We start from the raw sequence: 23,018 nt of genomic DNA, 5'->3' as shown, positions 1-23,018 counted from the left end.
GGTGTCTCTGCAGTTGTCACCAGAAAAGGGCAGTGCCAGGGCTGGCCTCTGGGTAGGGAGGAAGTGGCCCTCTTGCATGACACAGCAGGCTGGGAGGGCACCCACGTGTCTGTGGTGTGACCTGCAGTGCTCACAGAACAAAGAGGCCTGCATCCTCACAGGGAGGACTGGGTGCATCTGTTCCCACCTACGCAGAAAGCCCACTGTCCTTGTTTCTGGGGGAAGCTGACTCCTGCGGGAGCTCCAGAGCCCTCTGCAGCTGACATTTCGAGGATCTGGACTTGCAGGGTTCACTTCCTTGGCCTGCAGTTGGCTCCGGCTCCCACCGTCTGGCCTCTCCGCTGCAGCAGCCCTCACAAGGCCTGGCATTGTGCTCCCTGTCCTGAGAAGTTTCCTGGCTCCCCAGTGGATGAATGCTGAAGCCCAGCAACCGGAACTGTTTCCTGCACGCTCGGTGTTAGGTTGTGCTCACTGGCCTCCTCTAAGACAACCGTAAAGGGAAGGCATTGTATTTTCCTAAGGAGAAAATACAAAGCATTGCCGATATATATTTTTCTTAACACACTCTGTGTTTCCTCTACTGCATTTTATACAGCCTCTTTCTCCCACAGCTTCTGGACTTCTGAATCTGAAGCAGACTGATTCTGAGGGTCCCAGTTTAGATACAGTTGCTCCTGCCTGAGCTGTTCCCCAAACCCCAGCTCAGTCTTTATAAGACCGAGGGTCTTCAAAAGTAAGGGACCCTAAACAGTAAGACTTCATTCTTCTTTTTAAATTTTCAACATAATTGACTTCCAGAAAAGGAAAATCTCCCTTATAATCCTACTGACCATGAGAGCTGCTGCTAAGGAAGTGGAATGGATATATATCTGTATTTTTTATAAAAACTGGACCCTACTGTATATAGTTTTATAATCTTTCTTAGCAGTATATTAAGAACATTTTTCCATGTTAGTCAACATCATTCAGTATCACTCTAGTGTTTGCATAGTATTCGACGTGTGCTTGGTGTCGTAACTTTTATTTAATGAGTTCCCTGTTATTGGATGTCCAGGGCCCCTCCCCCACCAGCTGTTGCATTATAAACAGTGCTGAGATAAAAGGACTCCAGAAAGCACTTACGTTGTTTTGCTGTGAATTGTCAAACTGACTTCCAAAAAGATCCAGACTACAATTTACTACGAGCTAATGAGAGACAGACAGAAACCAAAAGAGATTATTTCAAACATCTGACCAACCTTGTACTATATCATTTAAGAAAGAAAAAGGAGGGCTGGGGATATAGTTCAGCAGCACAGCGCCTGCCTGGTAAGCGCAAGGTCCTGAGTTTGATTCCTGGTACAAAAAGAAGAAAAAGGTTTTACCAGTCAGAGAATTTAAAGACATATTAAAGTTACAACTCTTTAATCTATGGGTTTTTAGTAATGTTAATATTTTGTTTTGGGTAAAGCTTGTATTTGTTCTTTCACATATCTCTTTTACTGTTATTTATTATTCCATTTAGTGGTTTATTTTGGTTGGGTTTTCTTTTTTCTTTCTTTCTATATTTTTTGAGGGGGTGGGTTACTTGGAATCGAACTCAGGACCTTGCACTTGCCAGGCAAGCACTGTACCACTGAGCTATATCCCAGGCCATGGATTTTCTTTGGCTTGGTTGTTGCTATTGATTTTTTATTATGATAAATTTTAAAACAGAGTGAAAAGAATAAAATAACAAATCACCATATCTGCACCAACTCAGTTGAACAATTAGCATTCTGTCTTGCTTACTTCACTATGCCCTTTCCCATTTATTTTTTATTTATTTATTTATCTACTTATTACATTGTTGGGGACTTAACCCAGGCCTTTTACATGCCAGGTTAACATTCTACCACTTAGACTCCCAGCTCCAGCCCCTATACTGTGTTTTATATCATATCCCAGATTCTTTGATGTATATATCTCTATATTTTCCATGATACCATTTCACACCTTACAAAACTAACACCTTTAGCTTTTACCTATAGAGAAGCTTCTGTTTGATAGGTAGTAGCCAAATGCCCAACCACATCAGTGCAACAGGCAGACAAGGAAACACACGTTAGCTTCCTTGTCACCTCCAAGCAGGAAAGAAGACACCCTGGTGCCTGAATGCTGGTGTGACCTTCATTCCTTCTGTCCACAAGCCCTGTTTAGAAACCCACCAAATCTACAGGGCCAGCCTCAATGTTTTGATAAATGTCCCAGCTGCTGCTTGCCAAAGTCGAGAGATTAATTCCAGCTCTACTCACTACAGTCCCTCTTTCTTTGAAAATGTGTGAGGCCAACATGATTGCTGACCTGGTTCCAGGTCCAGCCCACTGGGGTCATAGGAGGCCTCTGTCCCTTTTAAGTTCGAATAAGGAATTTTCTGTCTCAGAAGGTCAGGCTGTCTTCGGGGCAGAGACTAGCAGTCATTTTTAATCTTGGGCACACTTTCGTCCCCCACATCCCTGGACCTGCCACTCAGGGTTCTTTTTATTACAGTAAATAAATAAATGAAATCATTCAGGAAGACGGGTCCTCATTTCTATGGTAGTGGGAAGGACATCATTCATAAATACCATTATAACTTTTTTTACATTTTAGGTTCCCTTTTGAACTTCAAATACCATCATTTATAAATATGCTGCAAAACATAAATGTATAAGCATAAAGAAATACTAAACATTCATTTGAAATTATTAGCTAATAAATTAATCAAGGAAAGTAATATTTTTTTAAAAAACTAAGCATTAGTAAAGAATGAAGAAAATTGCTTTAATCATGGAAATTAAATTGAAAATAAAATACCAGTTAGCTATCTCTAATCCAAAAATCTGAAATCCGAAATGCTCCAAAATTCAAAACTTTGGGCGCATTGACATGCTGCCACAAATGGAAAATTCCAAGCTGGTCTCATGTGACAGTTTGCAGTCAAACACAACTGCAGTCACCTTCAGGCATGTACAGATGTATGTGAAACAAGTGAATTGAATATCATTGACAGACATGGGTTCTAGCCCCAAGATATCTCATTCTTTATATGCAGATATTCCAAAGTACACTTTTGATCCCAAACATTTTTGATAAGGGACTCAACTTGTAATGTTATTTTGATCATTTTTTAAATGGAAACTAAAACAAAAGTGTGATAGTCCTTTGGCTTTGGAATTGAGAGCATATTTTCATGCCAGCCGTTGAGCATCCCCCAAAATTTCTTCTGCCTTGAAATTCCTAGAGGGAATGTGGAGAAGATGGTTACAACTAATCCAAACATTTTCTCTTACTGCTTCTCTTCAAATACTCTCATCTTTTTTATTTTATATGTTTAAGAAGCTTTTATGTTTAAGAAACTGTTTTGTTCTTTGCAAAAGAACATAATTGTTGTTAGTGAGTTCTAATTTTTATTTAAAGGCATTTCCAGTTTGTTCTCATTTCTTTTAGTTTCATTACATAGGCATGGAGGTTCCATATGGGAGCTACCTGGTCCCATTTTACTTCAGTCGTATCCATATGCCACATCTTCAGTAAATCTTTGAATGTGTGTAAGATTTGTTCTAACTTCGCTCCATCACCTGGCTCTTCTGCGGCTTCTGGAAAAATGGGAGATTATTTTCTCAACTCTGACTTCCTGTTCACTTTAAAATATCAATGCACTGTACAAATCTTGAAGTGTGTTTCAAGGTCTGTCATTCAGAACTGAGTTTTTAAAATACCAGTTCAAGGGTTTTAGGCAAATGTTGGGTTCTCAGTTCTTTAAGAATAACCAAATATCAATACCCAAAACCAAACTGTGGTATTTTGAGTTGATAATTGGAACTTAGTAGAGAGGAGGAAGATCCTCCTCAAAGGAGGGATCAAAGCCAACCACCGGGGCTGAGGTCCCTTGGAGAAGACAAACATGGGTCCCACAGCACTTTTCCACCCCATGCTGGGACCTTCGGCTCTTTGGAAGATACAGCTTCTCAAACATATCCACATCAGATAATTTGTTCTTCAAATGTCCTGACAATAAAACAGAAGAATAACTAACCTTAATTCTTTGGGGCACATTTCACCCAGTGCTTTGGGGGTAAAATCTGGAATCCTTTTTATATCCTAAGACACACAGCCAAACAGATAATCAAGTACTTTTACTTGAAAATCTACTTCCCTTCATTAACTGAAGAAATCTTGTCTTTGTGCAGCTAGAAGTTAAGACAGCACTACAGAATGATTTGCCTTGTACATTTAATAAGTTTTTCCAGATCTACTTAGGTCCTTGTGAGTTCTGAGTTAAAAAGACTCATTGCAGAGCAGTCTTTCCTTCCCTGTGTTTTATCTTCCTTTCATCTTTGCCATTCCCAAGTTCAGCCCAGAGAGTTACTGTTGTTGTCTTTTAGAAGGAAAAAGACGTCATTTCCTTTACGTTGTGCTTTTTAAGCTATTGTGTCATTAATGAAGTTATCTTCTGAACTTTCTCTCTAGACAGAATCCACCTTCTTTCCCGTTTTCTTCTTGTTTTGTTTTGTTGTCATCAGAATGAGAATTCCTGGAACACTTTGCTGTCACATGGGGGCGTGGTATAAGGAGATGAGCTTCCGCTCAGCAGGAAGCGCTGCTTTCTGTTGGGCCTCAGATGTTAAAGGTGTAAATATTTGTGCCACAATAGGTACTTAGCAAAATGTATCACTATTTAGAGCCATAATCTCTTATGGAATGTTTTATTATTTATTGTAAATCTTTCTTTCTGCAGCCCTGTGCTGTTAACCCAGCAGACGGGCCAATACAATCCAAGGCCCGAAATAGTCCAGGTTCCGTGGCAACACTGGCCTTTCCTAGCTTAACTTCTAGATTTTCTACAGAAAAAAAAGACATAGCCATGCACTGTCAATGTCTGTTTCACTTTTAGCTAGAAAATAAACTCAGATAACAGTTTTATACAGCATCATTTCTAAATAATGAAACACAGAAAAGGTAATTGAGAATTTGGGCTATTCTAATTCCATACAGATAACTCCCAGATGTTGCTACTGAATATTTATGGTATATGTGAGTTAGCTTAGTCTCCCATGTAGCCTATTCATGCCCAGGCTGAGGGGAATACTGTGGGTTGTAGTAGTTGCTGATTTTGTTAAATGAAAAGAAGTAATGACCCCGTCACATTGGGTAGTAGTTTGACCACCTCTTCTACCACCTTTTAACCAAATATATTAACCATAAATAAATAAACAAATTTCTGTTCCCCTCTCTCTCCCTCCCTTTCTTCCCTTCCTTCCTTTTTTCTATTTTCCTTTCTTTTCTTTTTCACTTCCTTAGCTCAACTTTTGATAGAAGGTCTTTTCCATCATAAAATGACAAAAGTTGGGCAATTGGAGCATCAGGGAGCAAGGGCTATGACATCCACAAACTGGCTGCTTTTCTAGAGTAATTTGTGACAAATTTAAGTGACTGGTTGAAAGACTGTACAAAGGTGAAGTCAAGTTTATCGCACCTAAGGTTTTCCTCCTGTGGAAGACGTAGCCCCAACTGGCCTACACTGACTGACCCTCGGACCACCTCGTCCACACAGTGTTGGTCACTGAACAGCCCTCAGTGCTGTCCTAATCGCCACTCACTGTGGTGCTTTGTCCGCGGCAAAGCAAGGCATCAGCTGCAGAGTCGCTGCGCCTCTGCCTCTTGCACTCCCTGTAAGGCTCAGGAGAAGAAAAGAAGCTTCCGGAATACTAGCTCAGCATTCTAGAAACTACTTTGCTCAGTCCAGAGTTATAAGTGTAAGTGTTCCACCTTCAAGCACTTGCTCATGGAGTTCAAGGTGCTCCCCAGTGCTGTGGAGCGCTGTACAGGGCTGCCTCCAAGTTTGCCTTTCCCTCTTTTTCAGTTCCCTGCGACACAGTGCTAGTTTGCATAGGAGAAAGATCACTGCATGGTGTTGGTGTAGTCAGACTGCCCCTCTGAGCCTCCTGTCTGTGCTGAACGGAGGTCTGTGCACACCTAAGGAGCCCATTGCTCTTTCTTTTTCGTTTAAGCTTCACAGAGACAAGCGCAATCTCAGAAGCTTTAGTGGGTGCAAAACAGTAAAGACTGTTTGCAAATTGACCAGACCTGTGGGTTGCAGAAGTTCTAGAAAACTGAAGGATCTCTGTCTTTAGAGAGAAAGAAGTAGGGACTCAAATAATTTTCCCTTGCTCTGTTTGACAATTGAAAAAGAGGGTCATGGGTACAGAAATGGTTGCACGCTACCTCCTTCGTCCCTCCTTCCTCATCTCGTCATTTTTGCTCTGTCTGCTTCACGAAGGATTTCTGAGTCTGTATTGTCTAGAATTTTCTAGGTGCTAAGAGGCCACACAAGAGGCAGTGTAGCACAGGTTAGTATGCAGACAGTGAAGCCAGCCTGCATGATTCAAATGCTAGCGTGGTGCTTGGGCATGGGAAGCTGCCTAACTTCAGTGAGCCTCAATCTCTTCATCTGTAAAATAGCCACTCTCCTAGGCATCTCATGAGGATTAACTGTAGTCAGCCCACACAATGCACTTTAAAATAGCACCAGATACATAACATTACTGTTGTTTTTTGAGTGTGTACTGTGTATCTACTAATAAATTTAACATGAACTATCTCATTGAGCCCTTACAGCACCACTATAAAGTTGGAATTTTAAAAATTCTTTTCCAGTGGTGAAACTGAGACAAGAGATGTTATGGATTCGACAAAGCTTCCTTAACTAAGTGACCGATAAGGAACTCAGGCTCACTCAGCTCCTTCTGATTCCACACTGTCAAACCATTGCATCCTCCAACTCCTGACACAAATGCAAAGCATTGCCATGGGCCGTTTGACCCGAGACCAATGCCTGGTTAACCTAGTATCTTCTCTTTATATATAAGATCTTATTTTCCCTTGGCTTCCGGAAGTTTCTCCTTTTACTCTTGGCCCCCATAAAACATTGCCACTCCTTTGAGCATTTATCGTATTCGGCATGATTTCCTTCAAATTCTTTGCTCCTCTTTTCTATATGCGGTAAAACTGGCATTCAAAGTAGAAAATTATTTGGAAAGTTGCTTCGTTCAGTGATTGCTGCCTTTCAACCCCATCTCTTCTGAGCAGCGCAGTGATAAGAGAGCCTCACTCCTCACATCAGGGGAAATCTGCAGAGTGTGAAGATGCAAAACGCACCATTGCCACTAATCAGCAAAACCTAGGAGGCTGTTCCCCAACTGCGGGGTGGCAGCCTCAGCTTGCTTCGTCTAAAAACGTCAGAGTTGGTTTTCAATGGACCCATCATATTCCCCTGCCCTCCCTTCCAACTTCTCTTGTTTACATGTTGCAGCTACAGCCTCTAAAGTGCTGTTCCCTCATCCCTCACTTAGGAGGCTGCAATGCTTCCTCTACTCCTGGTACAAAATTGTGGGTGCTGCACTGGGGTCCAGCCTCCTCTCCCTCTACAGAGGGCTTTCTTCCAGCTCTGCGATTGGCTGTGCTCTGGGGAGGTACTGGGCCACATTCCCAGCACCCTACTCTGAGCTCAGCTCCATTGGAGTTCCGCAGGAAAGCCCTTGGCCGCTCCCGTAGTTGCATTTGCCCCGTCCTGCTCAGCCTTGGCCCCATGCAACTCTCCTCCCCTCGTGCTTGGTGGGTTAGCAGATGCCTCTCTCATGGGTTATATTCCCAGCGCCGGTCATCTTGTAGGCACTTGCTAAACAGCTACACTAAAACTGAAGGACAATGACTGCAAACACGAGGGCAGGGCTTATGTTTCTCTGTGGTGGCACTTGTTCTAGGTACCCCTGCAGCACCCCTCTTGGAACTCTTGGTGGCCCCAAAGGGGAGTCTACACATTTCAGACAGTTCTGTGAGCTCTCCAATCTCAAGATGGTTTCTGCAGCCGGAGTCACAGTTTCTCTGGACTCTCATACTCAACAGCTCCTCTGTGAAATAGGGATGCTGTTATAAGCCCATTTTATAGACAAGCAAGGCTCAGAGTTAAGTAATTGTGCAAGGACACACAGCTGCCAAGTGGTAGAGCGAGGGTATGAACACAGCTGCATACTCTCCAGTGCATGCACTGAGGAAGTCACCAAACTGTGCTTTCTGCCACCTCTAGTTTTTGAGGTGTTTGCCAGAAGACCACAAATCTTCTGGCTTGCTCCCTGGTGCCTCATGGCCTACTGGCCCATCACCCTTCCACTTTTTAAACTATCTGAGACTTGTTTGGAGTTGAAGATGTCAATAAAAAGAATGCTGGGCAAAGTTACATTAAATGTAGTCTGACAAGCACATAAAGACTCTGTTATCTATCCAAGTGTGCTTTACTTAAAAAAAAATGCCTCCCACTTTCATCTTAATATCCCCTTTTTAGAATTTAGTAGCAGTAACTAAAGCCATGGAACATGCTTAGAAAAGCAACGCTCACTGGTCCTGAGAGTCCCCTGCCTTCTGCATAGGTTCAGCCAGTCTGAGGCCCTGCGGAGATGAGGTGGGGCTTAAGGAGGCTCAAATTTTGCCTCTGCTTCACTTCTTCCTGCAGCAGTTCCCTCTCCCATGGGCAGGCTCCTCCTGTCTCCGGCTTTCACCAGGTGACCCCGGTGCCTGGGCTCCATGGACCTCCTTTGTTCTTCCAGCGGCAGCATGGTGGTGGCTTGAAGGTGCTCCTCCTCTCTTCCCCATGGACTTTCCTCCCACTTGGGTACCCCAGTTCCCTGGGTTGAATTTTCTCTGTTGGATGTAAATAAGTCTTTCCATTTTCCAGGCTGGACTTGATGGCTACTGTAGCATTCTCACGTGTGATTGTGGTACTTACTTGTGACACATCGTTGACCTTAGAGGCATGGAAGGCAGACCCTATGACTGGTTTAGAGACCTCTGATTAAAAACAGCCTAACCTTTGCATTCGCTGTGGCTGTGGTATGAGGGGAACAGCAGTGGAAAGTCTGGTGGCCCTGTTTCTGGTTCTAGTTAGGCTACTAGGAGAGCGTAGGGTCCCTCAGATCAGGGCCTACCTTCTATGTACACAGAGGTAACCCTGGCTCCTTCCCTGCAGCCCTGTTCCTAACTTTAAACTCCTTCAGAATCAGCCCAGTTTCAGGTTGCAGCAGCGGTTTTCTGTGAGGACCAGAAAATTGTTTCCTGCAGTGCGACGGCCTCTGGCTTCAGCCAGCTGTGCTTCTGATGTGATGTGTGCTGCTGGCCCCTGAGGGCTCCAAAGATAGGTTGTAGGGGAGCCAGGGCATTTCCATCTCCACTCCGGAACCCTTTCCATTTCTGACCCTGTCCTGTGGGCACAACACACCCAGAAAGCACTGACTGCTCAGCTGTGCACCTCAGCAGATCTGACAGAGTTCCAGAAGCGACATTTTATCTCTGCACCCTACGTATAAAACCAATAGGCAGAGTGCACAGGTGGCACTTTTCTGATATAACAAACTCACTCTTTGTTCTAACCATAATCTTCCATTCTTCACACATCACTTAATACAGTACCTTATCCGATATTATGTGTTGATTTGGGCCAGATGATCTGGGTGTCTTAAATTAACTTTGATTTACTAAAACTCACTCCTCCTCCCCCATCTCCAGCCCTTTCTTTTCAGAAGACACATTTAGACAATCACCATTCACCTCCAACTCAAAAGATCTGCTGCCCAGTGAGTCTGTACTTCACGGAAGAATATCCACTCCAGGTATGGACACATCATTGACTTTGCTCTTATGATTGGTTGCTTGAGAATTGCTTTTCTGAAATGTGTGAGTTTTCAGATACTTGCTGATGCATTGTAGTTATCTCGGTGAAGCCAGCTTTTAGAAAAGGAGAAATACCATTTAAATGGTCACAAAACTTTATTAAAATAAAATGTAGACTTTGATGACCTCTTCCTCTTTGCTTTAAGGGCTTATTGCTTTAAGAGCCGGTTGTCCTTTACTTGCTGATATTTTATACATATAGTGAATTTTTCTTTAAAATAACCAGGGATGGGGCTGGGGATTTAGCTCAGCGGCAAAGCGCCTGCCTGGCAAGCGCAAGGTCGTGAGTTCAGTTCCCAGTACCGGAGAAAAAAAAAAAAAAAAAAAAAAAAAATCACATAAAATAACCAGGGATAACCTGAAACTAATTTGCCTTAAATATTGTCAGTATTTCAGGCAGGCAGCCAGCAAGATGCCAGAGGACAGTGGTGAGAACCCTAGTCCCCAGTCAGGCAAGTTGTGACCCTGGTGGCATGTGGGTGGCCACAAAGACCGTATTGATTTCCATAGAAGCAACATTACACATCAAGAAAATCTTGCTACCCGGATTCCATCTCTCTTCTTAGCCATGAGTATCTACATATACCCATGCAGTGCTCCTTTGGCCATCTCAGCCATCCATAAATAATTTCCTATCCATTCCTCCTCTTTCATTTCTCCTTTCCAGAATAAAAGAGAAGATATGTTTGCTGTCCTTTTACCAGTAGCCTGGCTGTCACCCAGGGCAGATCTGTGTGTCCTCAGAGTGACTGCAGAATGAAAACAGTTGAGGACCACTCGCTATAGTCCATACTTCCGCCCCACCCCCACTCCCATCCCACTACCAACTCAACAGCCGGGAACTTGCGGCCAGTGTTGCCCTCCTTCACAGCTATTGGCAGAATCTCAGAAGTGCTCAGTGGCGACCATTCTCCTTCCTATACATAAGGACCATTCTCCTGCATATAGGAGAACAGAGTGGGAGACTGAGGTTTCCTGCGTCTAGGAAGGACTTCTGGTAGCAGTAGCACTGTCAGCCCTGTTACCCTTCAAGAACAAAGTCCAGGCATCTCCCACGTCTCTAAGGAGGGCTGTGTCAGAGAGTGCTGGAGGGGTGATTAGTTTATACTACAGAGTCAAGCAACATAGTCTGAAATGTTGACTTCGGGTACCACAGGTCACTGGAAGTGGTGTGTAACGCACAGTGGGAGAAAGGTGGCCCTTTGTCCTTCTTTAGTTCTACAATAGCAGATCTATCTCTTCTCTCCACATGTCCAGGCAGAGTCTGTTTTCTTTAGCTTTGCACGTAGAGATTTTCTATTCACGCCCCCCACCCCAGAAATAACATGCTTACACAGAACACATTACATAATAGTTGGTTCCAGAGGTGGAAAGAAATTCTGCTTAGCTTATGTCTTCATTTGCAGAGGGGCCTCTTGGAACTACTGTTTGCTTCCCACAGCGTCATTTTGAATAGCCATCTCCCTGGTCCCCAAATTATTGCCCTGCTGTTAAGTTGATGGATTGTGACTTTCTAATGTCAAAATAACTGCCTAGGAATTGCCTGTCAGAGTGCTGTGACCCCTATGGCCAGTATCCCATGATGTATATACAAACCGTGCATCACCGGTATAGTGTTTGGCTTGGCTGTGTTTAAAGAAGGGTTTATTGACTGAGTTTAGAAGAGTGATACTAGTCTGTTTCACAGCATGGAGAAGTTTTCTGTGATTTGCTCGCTTGATAGACTTATATTACAAACTATGTAAACTTACACCTTGAAGTTAACTCTTATTTGGGGATGATAGGGGATCAACATAAACTAGCATTTTTAAAAAATACAAATACACTCTGCCTAAGGGTATTCAATGTTGTGTACTTCCAACAGAGCCTTTCTGTAGGCAAAGGGAGACCCAAAGGATTACTTTGTGTTTACATTTTCCAAAATGAACAATTAAGAAGGAACACTTGTTATTTAATAAGCAAGGTAGCTGGGCATGGTGGCGAACGCCTGTAATCCCAGCACTGGGGAGGCTGAGGCAGGTGGATCATTGCGAGTTCAAGACCAGCCTGGGCTACAAAGTGAGTTCAAGGCCAGCCTGAACTGTATAATGAGACCCTGTCTCAAAAAGACAAAAAAAAAAAAAAAAATAAGCAAGGTAAAACTGGTTGGGAAGTGGAGTTCAAATTAGAAAAATTTTAAATGATAGGGATAACCTTGCGATCATAGAATTCTCATCATTTCGAGACAGTGTTATAAGGAAAGCCTCAGTAATTTGGATGAATTGTGGAGCAGGCTAGTCTGAATTAAGTAAAACTTGAAGAACGTATTTCTCTCAAGTTTGGACAATGATAAATGACCATTCTATACCAGCTACAGCTACATAGCCCCTTAATCACAATTCTGAAATTCAAAATAACTTAGTAACCAAAACATGATAAAATATTTTTTGACCAAACCTAGTGGAAGACTATTCATGTATTACAAGAAGAGAGAAAGTCAGATTTTGTTGCAAAAATGTCATTGTGCTGATGATGAAGTGCTGGTGTTTGTGTATTACATAAAATACATTTTATGCACCAAATTATGCCCCTAAAATCAGAAAAAGTGTGAATCCCAAGATACATCTGGCCCTAAGTGTTTCTGATCCATATTGCAGAGCTACATTTGTTCTAGTACAGTGCTAAACTCAGTGCAGGGGACAAGGAGACTGAAACTATAATTGAAGACTTAAATTTCTAGGGTAAAAGGGTCCTGGGTGCTTATAAAAAATTTTGAAAACTATTGGGCAGCGGATGGCGGAATCACTAGTGGGTATGGGAGCAAAAAATAGATCCCTACAGGGGTCTTCCAGTGTCCTAGGAGAGCACTGTCAGTGAGGCCCTGGGATAGAAAGAAAGGAAGAGGGGGCCAGAAAGCAGACAGAGGGTGAGGTGACTGTTTGGGGAGACTCGGGAGCTTTGCTGATGATAGTGGCTATGCAGAAACAGACAAGCCAGGAAGAAGACAGCTGGCTTTAGTGACTGGGTGGAAAATAATTTGTTGTAAGTATGAAAATGAAAGCCCCAGAGCCCTTAGAAATCTTCCCCCAGGTAGTTTAAACTCTACCATGAAAATATTATTTCTGCTCTTCATTTGCTTAGCAAACTCTTCATTCCACAGAAAATGCAAAGATAAATGTCAGCCCAGAGAATTATCTTAGATTCCCAATTGTTAGATACCATAATTAATGAGGTTTAACATGCCTAGTGGTAGTCTGAGAAATCTCTGCAAACATTGCAAACACACAGCAGAATTTCAACAATAGACTCGATGTCCTTTTAGATACAGCTACAGTCTGGATTTGAATTGGCCCCCAGGGGCTGGGGATTTAGCTCAGCGGCAAAAGCGCCTGCCTGGCATGTGCAAGGTCGTGAGTTCGGTTCCCGGTACCGGAGAAAAACCAAAAAAAATATATATATATGAATTGGCCCCCAAAGGCTGTGCGTGGAAGGCTTTGTCCCTATTTTGATGTTAATGGTAGAGTGTAGAAACTTTAGGAGGTAGAGCCTAAGGGGAGACAGTAAGGTATTGGAGGCTGTCCTTGCAGGGGATCTTGGGACCTTGCTCCCTCTCCTCCATCTCTCTCTTTCACTTCCCAGCTGCCATGAGATGAGCAGTCTCCTTTATCAAAAACTTCCACCATAAGATGTACTGTCCTACCACAGGCCCAGAAAGCAGGAGGGTCAAGTAACCATGAAACTGTGAGCCAAGATAAACCTTTTCCTTTATTAAGTTGGTGTCCTCAGGTGTTTTATCACAGCAACAGAAGGCTAACACATATATTTCATATTTGTAAGATGAAATTGTCTTTCAAACGTCTTCCAAGTAAGCCCACAGGGCAAGGGAGGTGGGTGAGAGTGTCATTTCAGGGAAAAGAGCTCTGGGCCAAGAGGATTGTTGGTAAATTCAGTGTGTCAGGACTGCATTTCAGGCCTGATGGAGAAGAAAGGACATAATGAGGGAGTAGCAGAGTGGGGTGAGGTTGGTAGAACTGTGGACTGTAAAATCAAGAATAGCACAGTTAACTAGGCATTTGCCTTCGGCAGATGGTATCTAAAACTCACAGCTGCCACCAACAGAAAGAAACAGAATAAACACAGAGCTTCACGGTGTCCTGGCCTTGGTTGTTGCCAATATTTCTAGACTGACTTCCCTGAGAATCAAAAAATGCTCAGAGCCAACACTTAACATTGTCACTTGCTGCGAGTGTCTTAGAGGTGACAACAGAAAGTGACAAAGTGAAAACCACTCTTACCTTTGGCTAGGGTCATCAATGTGGGGACAGATACCCTTAAATCCATCCATAAGTGGGTTGCTTGGGTGGTGGTGATTTTACCAAAGAAATGGCTTTCCTATTATCAGTAAGGTAGAAATTACAGACCATGTATAAGTTGATGTATTTTGTTTAATTTATTGTGGTCTCATTGATCCAAGATTTACCTGAGTAGAAGAAAGACTCTGAAGTTAAGTGTTGGGGGCAGCACAAAGAGTGATTCTGCATTAAGAGTAGATCCACTCCACCTAGGCTTAGTAGCACATGTGTGTAACCCCACACATGACTGAGTTGCTGTGGCAGAAAGATCACAAGTTCAAGGCCAGCCTGGACTACATAGTGAGACCCTGTTTCAAAAAAAAAAAAAAGAGTAGACCCATTACCTTTGTACCTGCAACTATTTTTATTTTTCCATCAACTTTGAGTGAGCAAGGGCTATTAAGGGAACTACATAAAAGTATGCCTCAGCACCAAAACAATGTGGGACTGCAATTCTGTGTTATTACAATTTTGAAGTCACAGTATGCTTAATATGTATTAAGCCAAAAAAACAAAAACATAACCAAAATGGGTGTGAAGGAAAATGTGGGTCTCCAGGGACTCTTTCATAGTGCTTGGAGTCATCAGTGCTTCTGTTTGTTATTTCAGATGGAGGCTGGAGTTAAATGGTACAAAACATATCAGCAATTATATTTGTAAATCTCTAACCCCATGCTTTGCTAAATTGCCTAAAAAAAAGCAGAAATATTCTGTTGTTATTTATGATATACCAATAAGGAGAAAAAATCAAGAACAGCATTCCTCTAAAAATAAGATTCTTTGGATATTGAGGGGGAATATCCAAATTCCTTTTTGTACTTGGTATGCCAATCAAGATTTGATATTAAATCAAAAGAGCAGTCTAGAAATTGTTGGCCTTGTCCCCAGGCCAATTCTTGGCCCATTTTCTCTTCTCTTCTTTGCCCATCAATCTAACCCAAGTAGTACTGTGCCCTATTCTGTTATGGTTTGGATCTTAGACATTCCTCCAAAGAACCATATGTTGAAGACTTGGTCCTCTCCTGATGGTGCTGTTGGTAGGTGGTGGAACCTTTGGAAGGTAGGGCTTCCTGGAAGGAAGTTAGGTCCCTGGGGCATGTACTTGAAGGGGATATCACAATTCTGGCCTCTCCCTCCCCCTCCCACTCTGCCTTCCCTTCCTACTCCTGCTTCCCATCTCACTCTTTGCTCATCACCATATAGTGACCAGTTTTACTCTGCTATGTGCTCCCTGTCATGATGTTCTGCTTCAATAAAGGCTCAAAAGTAACAGAACCGATTGATCATTGACTGATCTCTCTGAAACTGTGAGCCAGAATAAACTTTTCTTCCTTATAAGTGGTTTATCTCAGGTGTTTACTAACAGTAATGGAGAGTTGACTAACACATAGACTTTTTTGAAATCTAAATAAATGGCACCTTGCACTGTAGCACCACCTGCAAGTAACCCTCAGCTGCCATGCTATTGGCCAGCACTGAGACCTCTGTAAGACACTTGACTTAAAATATATGTCTTGGGCTGGGGGTTTAGCTCAGCAGCACAGTGCCTGCCTAGCAAGTGCAAGGTCATGAGTTTGATTCCCAGTACCAGAAAAAAACTCAAAAAATAAAATAAAATAAAATATATGTCTTAAGGTATGTCTGTCACATTTTTATATGTTAAGAGTCCCTACCTCCTACTGAGAAAGACAAACAGACACTGAAATACAAAGCTGTCCTGGGTTATGGGAAAGTGGTTTCTTCAGTCCTAATTCAAATATAGAAAATTGTTTTTAAAGTTTGGCTAACTCATAAACAACAGAACATTGGGTGCTTTTGGACATCCCTAATTTAAACTCTTTTTTGATGAAACCATCTCATTCTGTATAGAGAAAGAAATGAACAGTTATCAAGGGTCTACTAGGTTGTCAGTCACGGGACTTATGTCATCTCTCTAATTCTGGAAAGAACTCAATGAGACATGGGAATTATCCACAATTCACAGGTGACTAAGTGGAAGTTCTGAAGTTTTTATAAGTTGCTCAAAGTCATAGAGTTGCTAAGTGGCAGTACAAGCATTCAAACCCGGAAGTGCATGGTGCATTTTCTCTCTGTCCTCTTGTGCTGCATACCAAGTCAGGTGATAAGCCAATAGCCTGGGAGCAGAGAGAAGCTCCCTTCTTCACCCCCAGCCCCAGTGTTTGCTCACATGCTGCCTGAGCACTTAGGAATTTTTTTTAGTATTATTTTTTATTTTACTTCTTCATTCACTCATTCATGTAATTTTGCAGTATTGGGACTTGAACCCAGAGCCTTCACACTGTGGTACACCCTCTGCCTTATTTATTTATTTATTTATTTATTTATTTATTTATTTATTTATTTATTTATTTTTGAGTGAGTCTCACTAAGCTGACCAGGCTGGACTCAAACTTGGGATCATCCTGCCTCAGCCTCCAAAGTAGCTGGGATTACAGCAGGTTTAAGCCACCATGTCTGTTTAGCATTTTAGTTATTACTGATAGACCATCTCCTTTCAGTTAGGGATAAAAATTAGTCCTTTAAAATGAGATAATCTGAAGAATTTGTATGATAAATATTTACTGTTTGTTAATATAATTTTAATTTTGTACTCTTCCATGGTTATCTTTTCTCTCTTCCTTTAATCCCTGGTAATATCATGGTCGCTTGGAGTACTGCTTTTGCTTAGGACATACTAGATTTTAATGCACTGCCTAGTTCCTAGAAGTAGTTTCACTAAGCTGTGATAAAACTGTCTCATTAAATAAAATAGACCAGATCACTCAGTGGTGATCTGGTCAGCAGTGAAAGGAAAGTTCTAACGAGATTCAGGAGAATTTGGATTCTTCCTAGCCCTATTTCCAGTAGAAGGAAATTAGACAATCTCCAAGCTCTTCCCATAGACCAGTCTATCTCGAAAGTTCTACCAACTGCAGTGATGCTATAGCTTCACGTCTGGTCCCTGTCTGTGCTTTTTAAGTCCAAAGCTACAGCTGGCACAGGGGAAGATCAGAGTCTAGTGGAAGGGCGTCATCCTAAACTTCTTATCCTAAACTTCTGCCTCCACCACCCCACCCAGAACTGGGGAGAGAACAGGTCACCATACAAACTTCTTGAAAGATACAGCAATGGGTAGTGGTAGTGACTGGGAGGGAGGGGCATCAGAAGGCTTCTAGAAAGCTAGGGTGCCAATTGGTCTTGATCTGGCTGCTGATTACAGCCACATATTCACTGAGCTGTGTGCTTAGAATTCTTTCTGCCCAGGCCAGCCGACTTATTTGCAGATAGAGTGCCAAGTGCCCACCTCTCGGCCATGCTGGATAAGAATGTGCATTATTTCAGACTACGACAGTGGTGGTGCCAACAATAGACCAGTTACACAAGTTACAGGTTGAGGAAACTTTTCCATTTGTAACACAAACTGATGGCTCTGGACTAAGGACATGTAGGTTGGTGTATCTTCTTCCTGTTGTGTTTCAAATCTGAAAACTTGCACTTTGCATATGGCATTCCTTTGATGTACTTGGGAGATAAGTAGCAGTCTGGCAGCTGTTTACTAGAGAGAGGAAGTTTTATAGTTATGGATTTTCCTAAACCAGATAATGTTATTTGAAGCTAAAACTGTGCTCACAACTAACCCCATCTGTGCCTCACCAGCTGGTTTGGTCTTATTGTAGGTATTTTCCAAAGATGGGTTGTCAGTCCTTCAATATTATATGCAGAGAAAGGTCTTTCGTTAGGCACTGTCAGCTTTGTGTCTGATGTAGTCCTTCTCAAAAATGTGACTAATTAAAACTAGTTGAATTGTTGGTCTCTGTGGACTAGCAATTACGGACTCACCTACTGAAGTGCAGGTTTTTAAAAGGATAGTTACCTTTACAAAAGAGAAATTTATATCTGATTTGGATTCCTCACCTGAAATATCTATGAAAAGCCACAAAGAGCAGGGAAAAAAAAACACCTGATTGTTTAGCCAGGCCCCATTATTTCGCCCACATGTTATGTGGGCCGAGCGAGTTGGTATCAAAGACAATACTTAGTAGGAAATGGTCCAAAAGCCTTTTTAAAAATCCAGGTTAAGAATGTTATTTCTGAGGCCCAGGTGCCCCTGCCCCCAGAGCTGTGGCCACTTCGGCCTTGGCCTGGTGTCGTCCTCTGTGCAGAGCATGTATACATGCTCACATCCAGTATTCCAAATGCTGTTTATCAGCGCTCAACAGTCTGTAGTTGTGTTTTTACTTTTGCAGAGACTATTTAGATGCTTTGAGAATGAATAGTGCTATAAAAGGCCAAATTCTGAGTACGCGTAATGGATGGTGGAGAGTATTTGTTTGAAAATTGCAATGGAGTGACCCTGGCTTCAGTTTGGGACTGGCTAATTCAATCCATGGGGCCTTTTTTATATATACAATATGTTCTTCCATTCCTGTGCTATCAAAAATACATATTCTCATTTCATGCAATTTCTTCTTTGTGTTTATTCCTTTTGAGGGCAGCTACTGCCCTCCGGTAACCAGGGTAAGAAAAAAGAGAAAAGTCATTCCAGTCACAAACTAGACCATCTATTTTCATTCAGACAAATGATTCTGTATTCCCATATGTAGGCTAAATGAGTGGCTCTCTGTAAGAAGGACGCCCCCACACCACACAGTAGTCCTTTCTGGATGTACTAGTTCATGGAATGATAGACAGGGGCTTCATTTCCTTCTCCGTCTCCCTCTCTCCTGCCTCAGTCATTGTGCCTCCTTTACCAGGTTTTTCAACAGCTTTTTAGTTTTTCTGTTCTCGGTTTACTGTTCAGAAACAAAAGATGTTAACTAAAAGCCAAAGGATGGCCACTGTTCTTGTTTGCTTACTAGTAAGTTCCTCATACCATCTCCAGGTGCTCTGTGAGACATTTCACATAGAGGCCTCTGGAGCTCTTTAAATTTGTCAGGTCCCAAACTGAGCACATCGTGTCCCCCACCTCACACTTTCCAAACATTTCCTCTCCAAAACAGTCCCCTCTTATTTTTTTCTGTCTTGGTAGATAGCATCATCACCATAATCATATCGTCATCATCGTCTTCGTCGACATCACCTGCCACCACTCAACCCTAAGTTTAAACATCATTTGTTCAGGTTCCCCCAGAAGCAGATTCTGAAATGAAAATTTGAGTGCAATGAGGGATTTTTTTTTAGAAATTAGACCAGAAAGACAGACGGAGGGATGGGAATATAAGCCAGGGAAAGGGACAACTAATAAGATGAACACTTTTAGACAGGTTACCAGTGTGGACAACTGAAGAATAACTTCCCTAGAGCTGTCGACCTCCAGTGTCTCCCCAAGACTCATGTATTGAAGGCTTGGTTACAAGCCTGTGGCACTATTTCAAGGTAAAGCCCAGTGGAGAAAAGTCAGGTCACTGGGAGCATGCTCTAAAGGAGATACTGGAACCTTGGCCCGTCTTGTTTCTGTCTTTGCTTCCATCCTCCTTGAAGTGTGCACCTTCCTCTGCCACATGCTCCCCCATGACATGCTGCCTTGCCACAGGCCCAAAAGCAAGGGGCAAAGCAACCATGGACTGAAACTATCAGCTAAAATAAAGCTTTCCTCTTTATAAGTTGATTACCTTCACTATCTTATCACAGTGACAGAAGACTGACTGGGGAACTCTGGGAAGCAATATAGGACACACACTTCAAAGTTTCCAATATAAAGGGTGAAAGAGCTGGAATGTTTACACTCAATCACTGAAAAAAACTACTCCCATGAGAGTTAATTCCCTCTTACTCTGCTGTACCACCCAGGTGAGCCAGGCAGGCTTCAGTGGCCTCAGAAAACCCATGGGAAATAGACACAGGTGCTGGAGTAGGAAGTCAGGCCTAGAGGTAGAAAGTGAAATGATATTTGGGAAGGGACATTAGTACTACAGTGTCACCTACCATCCTTGTTACAGCTCACTCACCTGATGCAGTCATTCAGTTACCAGGGCCTCCTGCATTGATCTTTCTAGATCTTTCCTACTTATGTTCTTTCCATTCAATTCCAGGTTCCTTTATGCAAATCTTCATCCCTGACTCCAACTGGTCTCCCTCCCTTCACTATCATCTGCTCCGTTCCCTTCTCTCTGTCCCACAGCTAGACTTGTCTTTCTAGACGGAATGTCTCATTGCTCAATCCTGAGTTTGAACACCATTTGTTCAACCCTTAGGATTGAACCCCAGCCCCGGTTCCTTTTCCATTGTCCTCATGACAAAGTCTAAACTTTGATCAACTCTGCCGTCATACTCTACTCTTTTTTCCTTCATCTTTGCTCTTTGAAAATCATTCCCTGAAATTCTGAAACTTGTTTAGATACTACTTCCTTTGATGTCCTTAGATATTTACAATTTCCTGTTTTCTCCTTGGCTTAGTTATAAGGCCCTTGTTGGGCATAAACTGTCCTGTTGGTCTTTATTCCACCAGACGCTGACACCCACTATGGTTGCTCAACAAACTGTGAGGCAAAGTACAGTGTTGAAAAGCTGTTGTTTGTAGAACAACAGATTTAAATGTTTTAAAGAGGGAATGCATAAGACTTTGATTATAATACAGATCTGTTTCCTTTTACCACAACCTAAAAATGAGTCCCTTTACAACTGTAAGGTGTACAATAAACCCCTTTATAAATATAATTGGTCTACCTAATGGGAGTGCTCACACTATCATCCAGTAACTCCTTTTAGAATACAGTGGCTTACATTGGCAGGAGAAAAGCTGCAGAGCTATTGTGTTCATTTTTTCACCTTAGATGCAGGCTAACTGCTGACTACTGAAGAAGTTGTAGGGCTTTGGGCAGGGTGGGAGGTAGAAGTACAGTAAGACTTCAGATGGACTAATGTGAAATTTCAGCATTTAAGTTAATGAAGCCAGGCCTGCTAGTAGGCACTTGTAGTCCTACTGCTCTGGAAGCTGAAGAAGGAGGCTCACCTTAAGCCCAGGAGTTTGAGGCCAGCCTGGACAACAAAGCAAGACCCTGTTTATTTTTTTTTTTACTTAAATAATTTGAAAACCCAGTACTGACTTTCAAGTGTAATAATAAACTCTCCAGTCATAGAATTCCCTATGTTATTAAGTCCCATATTAAAAAGTCTGGAATTATTTCAAATAGAAGTTTCCCCATCTTTGAGCTAACAGATGTTTTCAGGGTTCCTTTTACTAAATGTGCTTCTTTTTAAATATGATCATGGTCCAAGTAGGGCAGCAGTTCACATAGGAATTTAAAGTAAGTATTTACAGGAAACTGTGAAATAGATTCAAATTCAGACCTGAATCACTATAGAGTTGGGACAGCCCATGAAACGCAAATATGACTTGGAACAAATATTCTATAGATTAAGTTGAACTACTAAAAGTGTAGATAAAACAGTAATTCTTAGTCATTTTTCTTCAATGAGCTCCTTCAGTGAGAAGCCAGGGTTAAGTGAGGTTTGTGTAGTTCGTGAGAATATAAAGCATGTTAGAAATCCGCATGAATGATCTGATGCCAACATTTGCAGGAACATGTATATACAACCGGAACAAAGGTCAGAAAGGATATTAAAAAGGTTAGCTTTACTTCTGTGTAGTTGTGATTGCAAGTGATTTTAAATTTTATGGGCTATCATTTTTATAATAAGTGTATATTATTTTTATAGTCAGGAAACATCCATAAATTCTTTTCATTTTGAGCAAGGAGCATCTGTCTCGTGCATCCTCATACTGAATCCTTGACATCAGATCTCTCTAGGTACTTCTGTCCTGAGGATTCTGCCTAGAGCTTTGGATAAGATCATTTTAGCAGAACCATTCTTAAAGATGACCCCAGGAAAAAATGGTAGACATGAATATAAAGTGCATGGAGATATTTTGAGTTGGAAGAGATGAAAATGCTGAGGAAAAAATCTTGTTGAGAGAATGTCTGGAACACAGGATCCATCTTAAGACATCAGCTACTTCAGACTAAGAAATATGGCCGGTGTTTGTTGGCGCCTGCCATTTTCGTGATTTCCCCATCCTCTGTTCCATGCAAGCTCAGATACCTTTTTCCTATCAGGGGCTTTCCAGTCAAGATGACTCATCCAGCTGCAGAATCTAGTTTCCCACTTCATGTATCCAGGAATGAGTAATTCAGAGCAGCCACTTATTTTTAACTTCAATGGAATGAGGCTCAGGGACCTTCAACTGGAAGCTTGGTGAATGGGTGGGTCCTGGGACAGAGGCTGGTAAGGTTATCGAGGAAATCATCTGTTTTATAGGAATGGGAAAGAGTCCAGGAAACAGGATAATTAGAGAGTGAGATAGCCCTGGAGGCAGAGTGATTTACAAAAAAGCCAACAACAACAACAACAAATTAAGTTCAAATCCCTGCTGCCATTTTTTGTTAGAGTATGGAGACAGGAATTAACTGATGAGGATTTTAAGTAACCATTTTGTGGCAGGATGACTCACACCAATTATTTCTTGCTCGCTAATTTTGTATGTACTGTATAGGCAGTTGCTAAGAGAAACCAGAGGAAAAGTTTATTGAATGATAAAAAGTAAAAAAGAAGGAAAAGAAATGTGTTCTAAATGCTTTTAACATATAGGCATGCTTTGATATGTGAGTTATTTTCGACAGTATTTTCAGTCAAATTGTTTTTCATTTTTGTGAAACATGTTAATTTTTAAAGCACTTCAATCTATCTCCCAACTGTTACTTTTATCACTCAAAATGTGATATTTTAAAAATATCATCACTGGTGTCATACTAAGACTTGCCTTCGCGTCCACGCCTTCCGTAGTAATTAATATCTTTTTTCAAAGAAAAGACATTTGAACATGAAAAAGAAAAATGAAAGTTCACCAAAATGTTCATAGCGATTGTCTTTGGGTGATGATGAGAAATCTGGTTGTGGAGTTCTTGTCATTCTTGTTGTTGCTGTTTTCCCCATTTGTCTTTTTTTTTTTTTTTTTTTTTGGCT

General features: G+C 41.9%; 1 protein-coding gene across 8 annotated transcripts in view; it reads left to right on the top strand.

The window, feature by feature from the left end:
- Positions 1–23,018, top strand: part of Znf827 (zinc finger protein 827) — a 172,885-nt gene that overhangs the window by 96,715 nt on the left and 53,152 nt on the right. For all 8 annotated transcript variants that reach the window (XR_001234441.1, XM_005386658.2, XM_013515315.1 and 5 more), the window contains exon 8: positions 9,559–9,662. Coding sequence is in view for 7 of the 8 variants with exons in the window: in XM_005386658.2 (XP_005386715.1) it covers positions 9,559–9,662 (104 nt within the window). In the remaining variant the exon portion in view is untranslated. The remainder of the gene's footprint in view (positions 1–9,558; positions 9,663–23,018) is intronic.

This window comes from Chinchilla lanigera, unplaced genomic scaffold (assembly GCF_000276665.1).
Source record: "Chinchilla lanigera isolate Chin_1 unplaced genomic scaffold, ChiLan1.0 scaffold00027, whole genome shotgun sequence".
NCBI classification, from domain to species: Eukaryota; Metazoa; Chordata; class Mammalia; order Rodentia; family Chinchillidae; genus Chinchilla; species Chinchilla lanigera.
The sequence above is the reverse complement of the archived record's forward strand: the minus strand, read 5'-3'. Positions and strand labels throughout refer to the sequence as shown.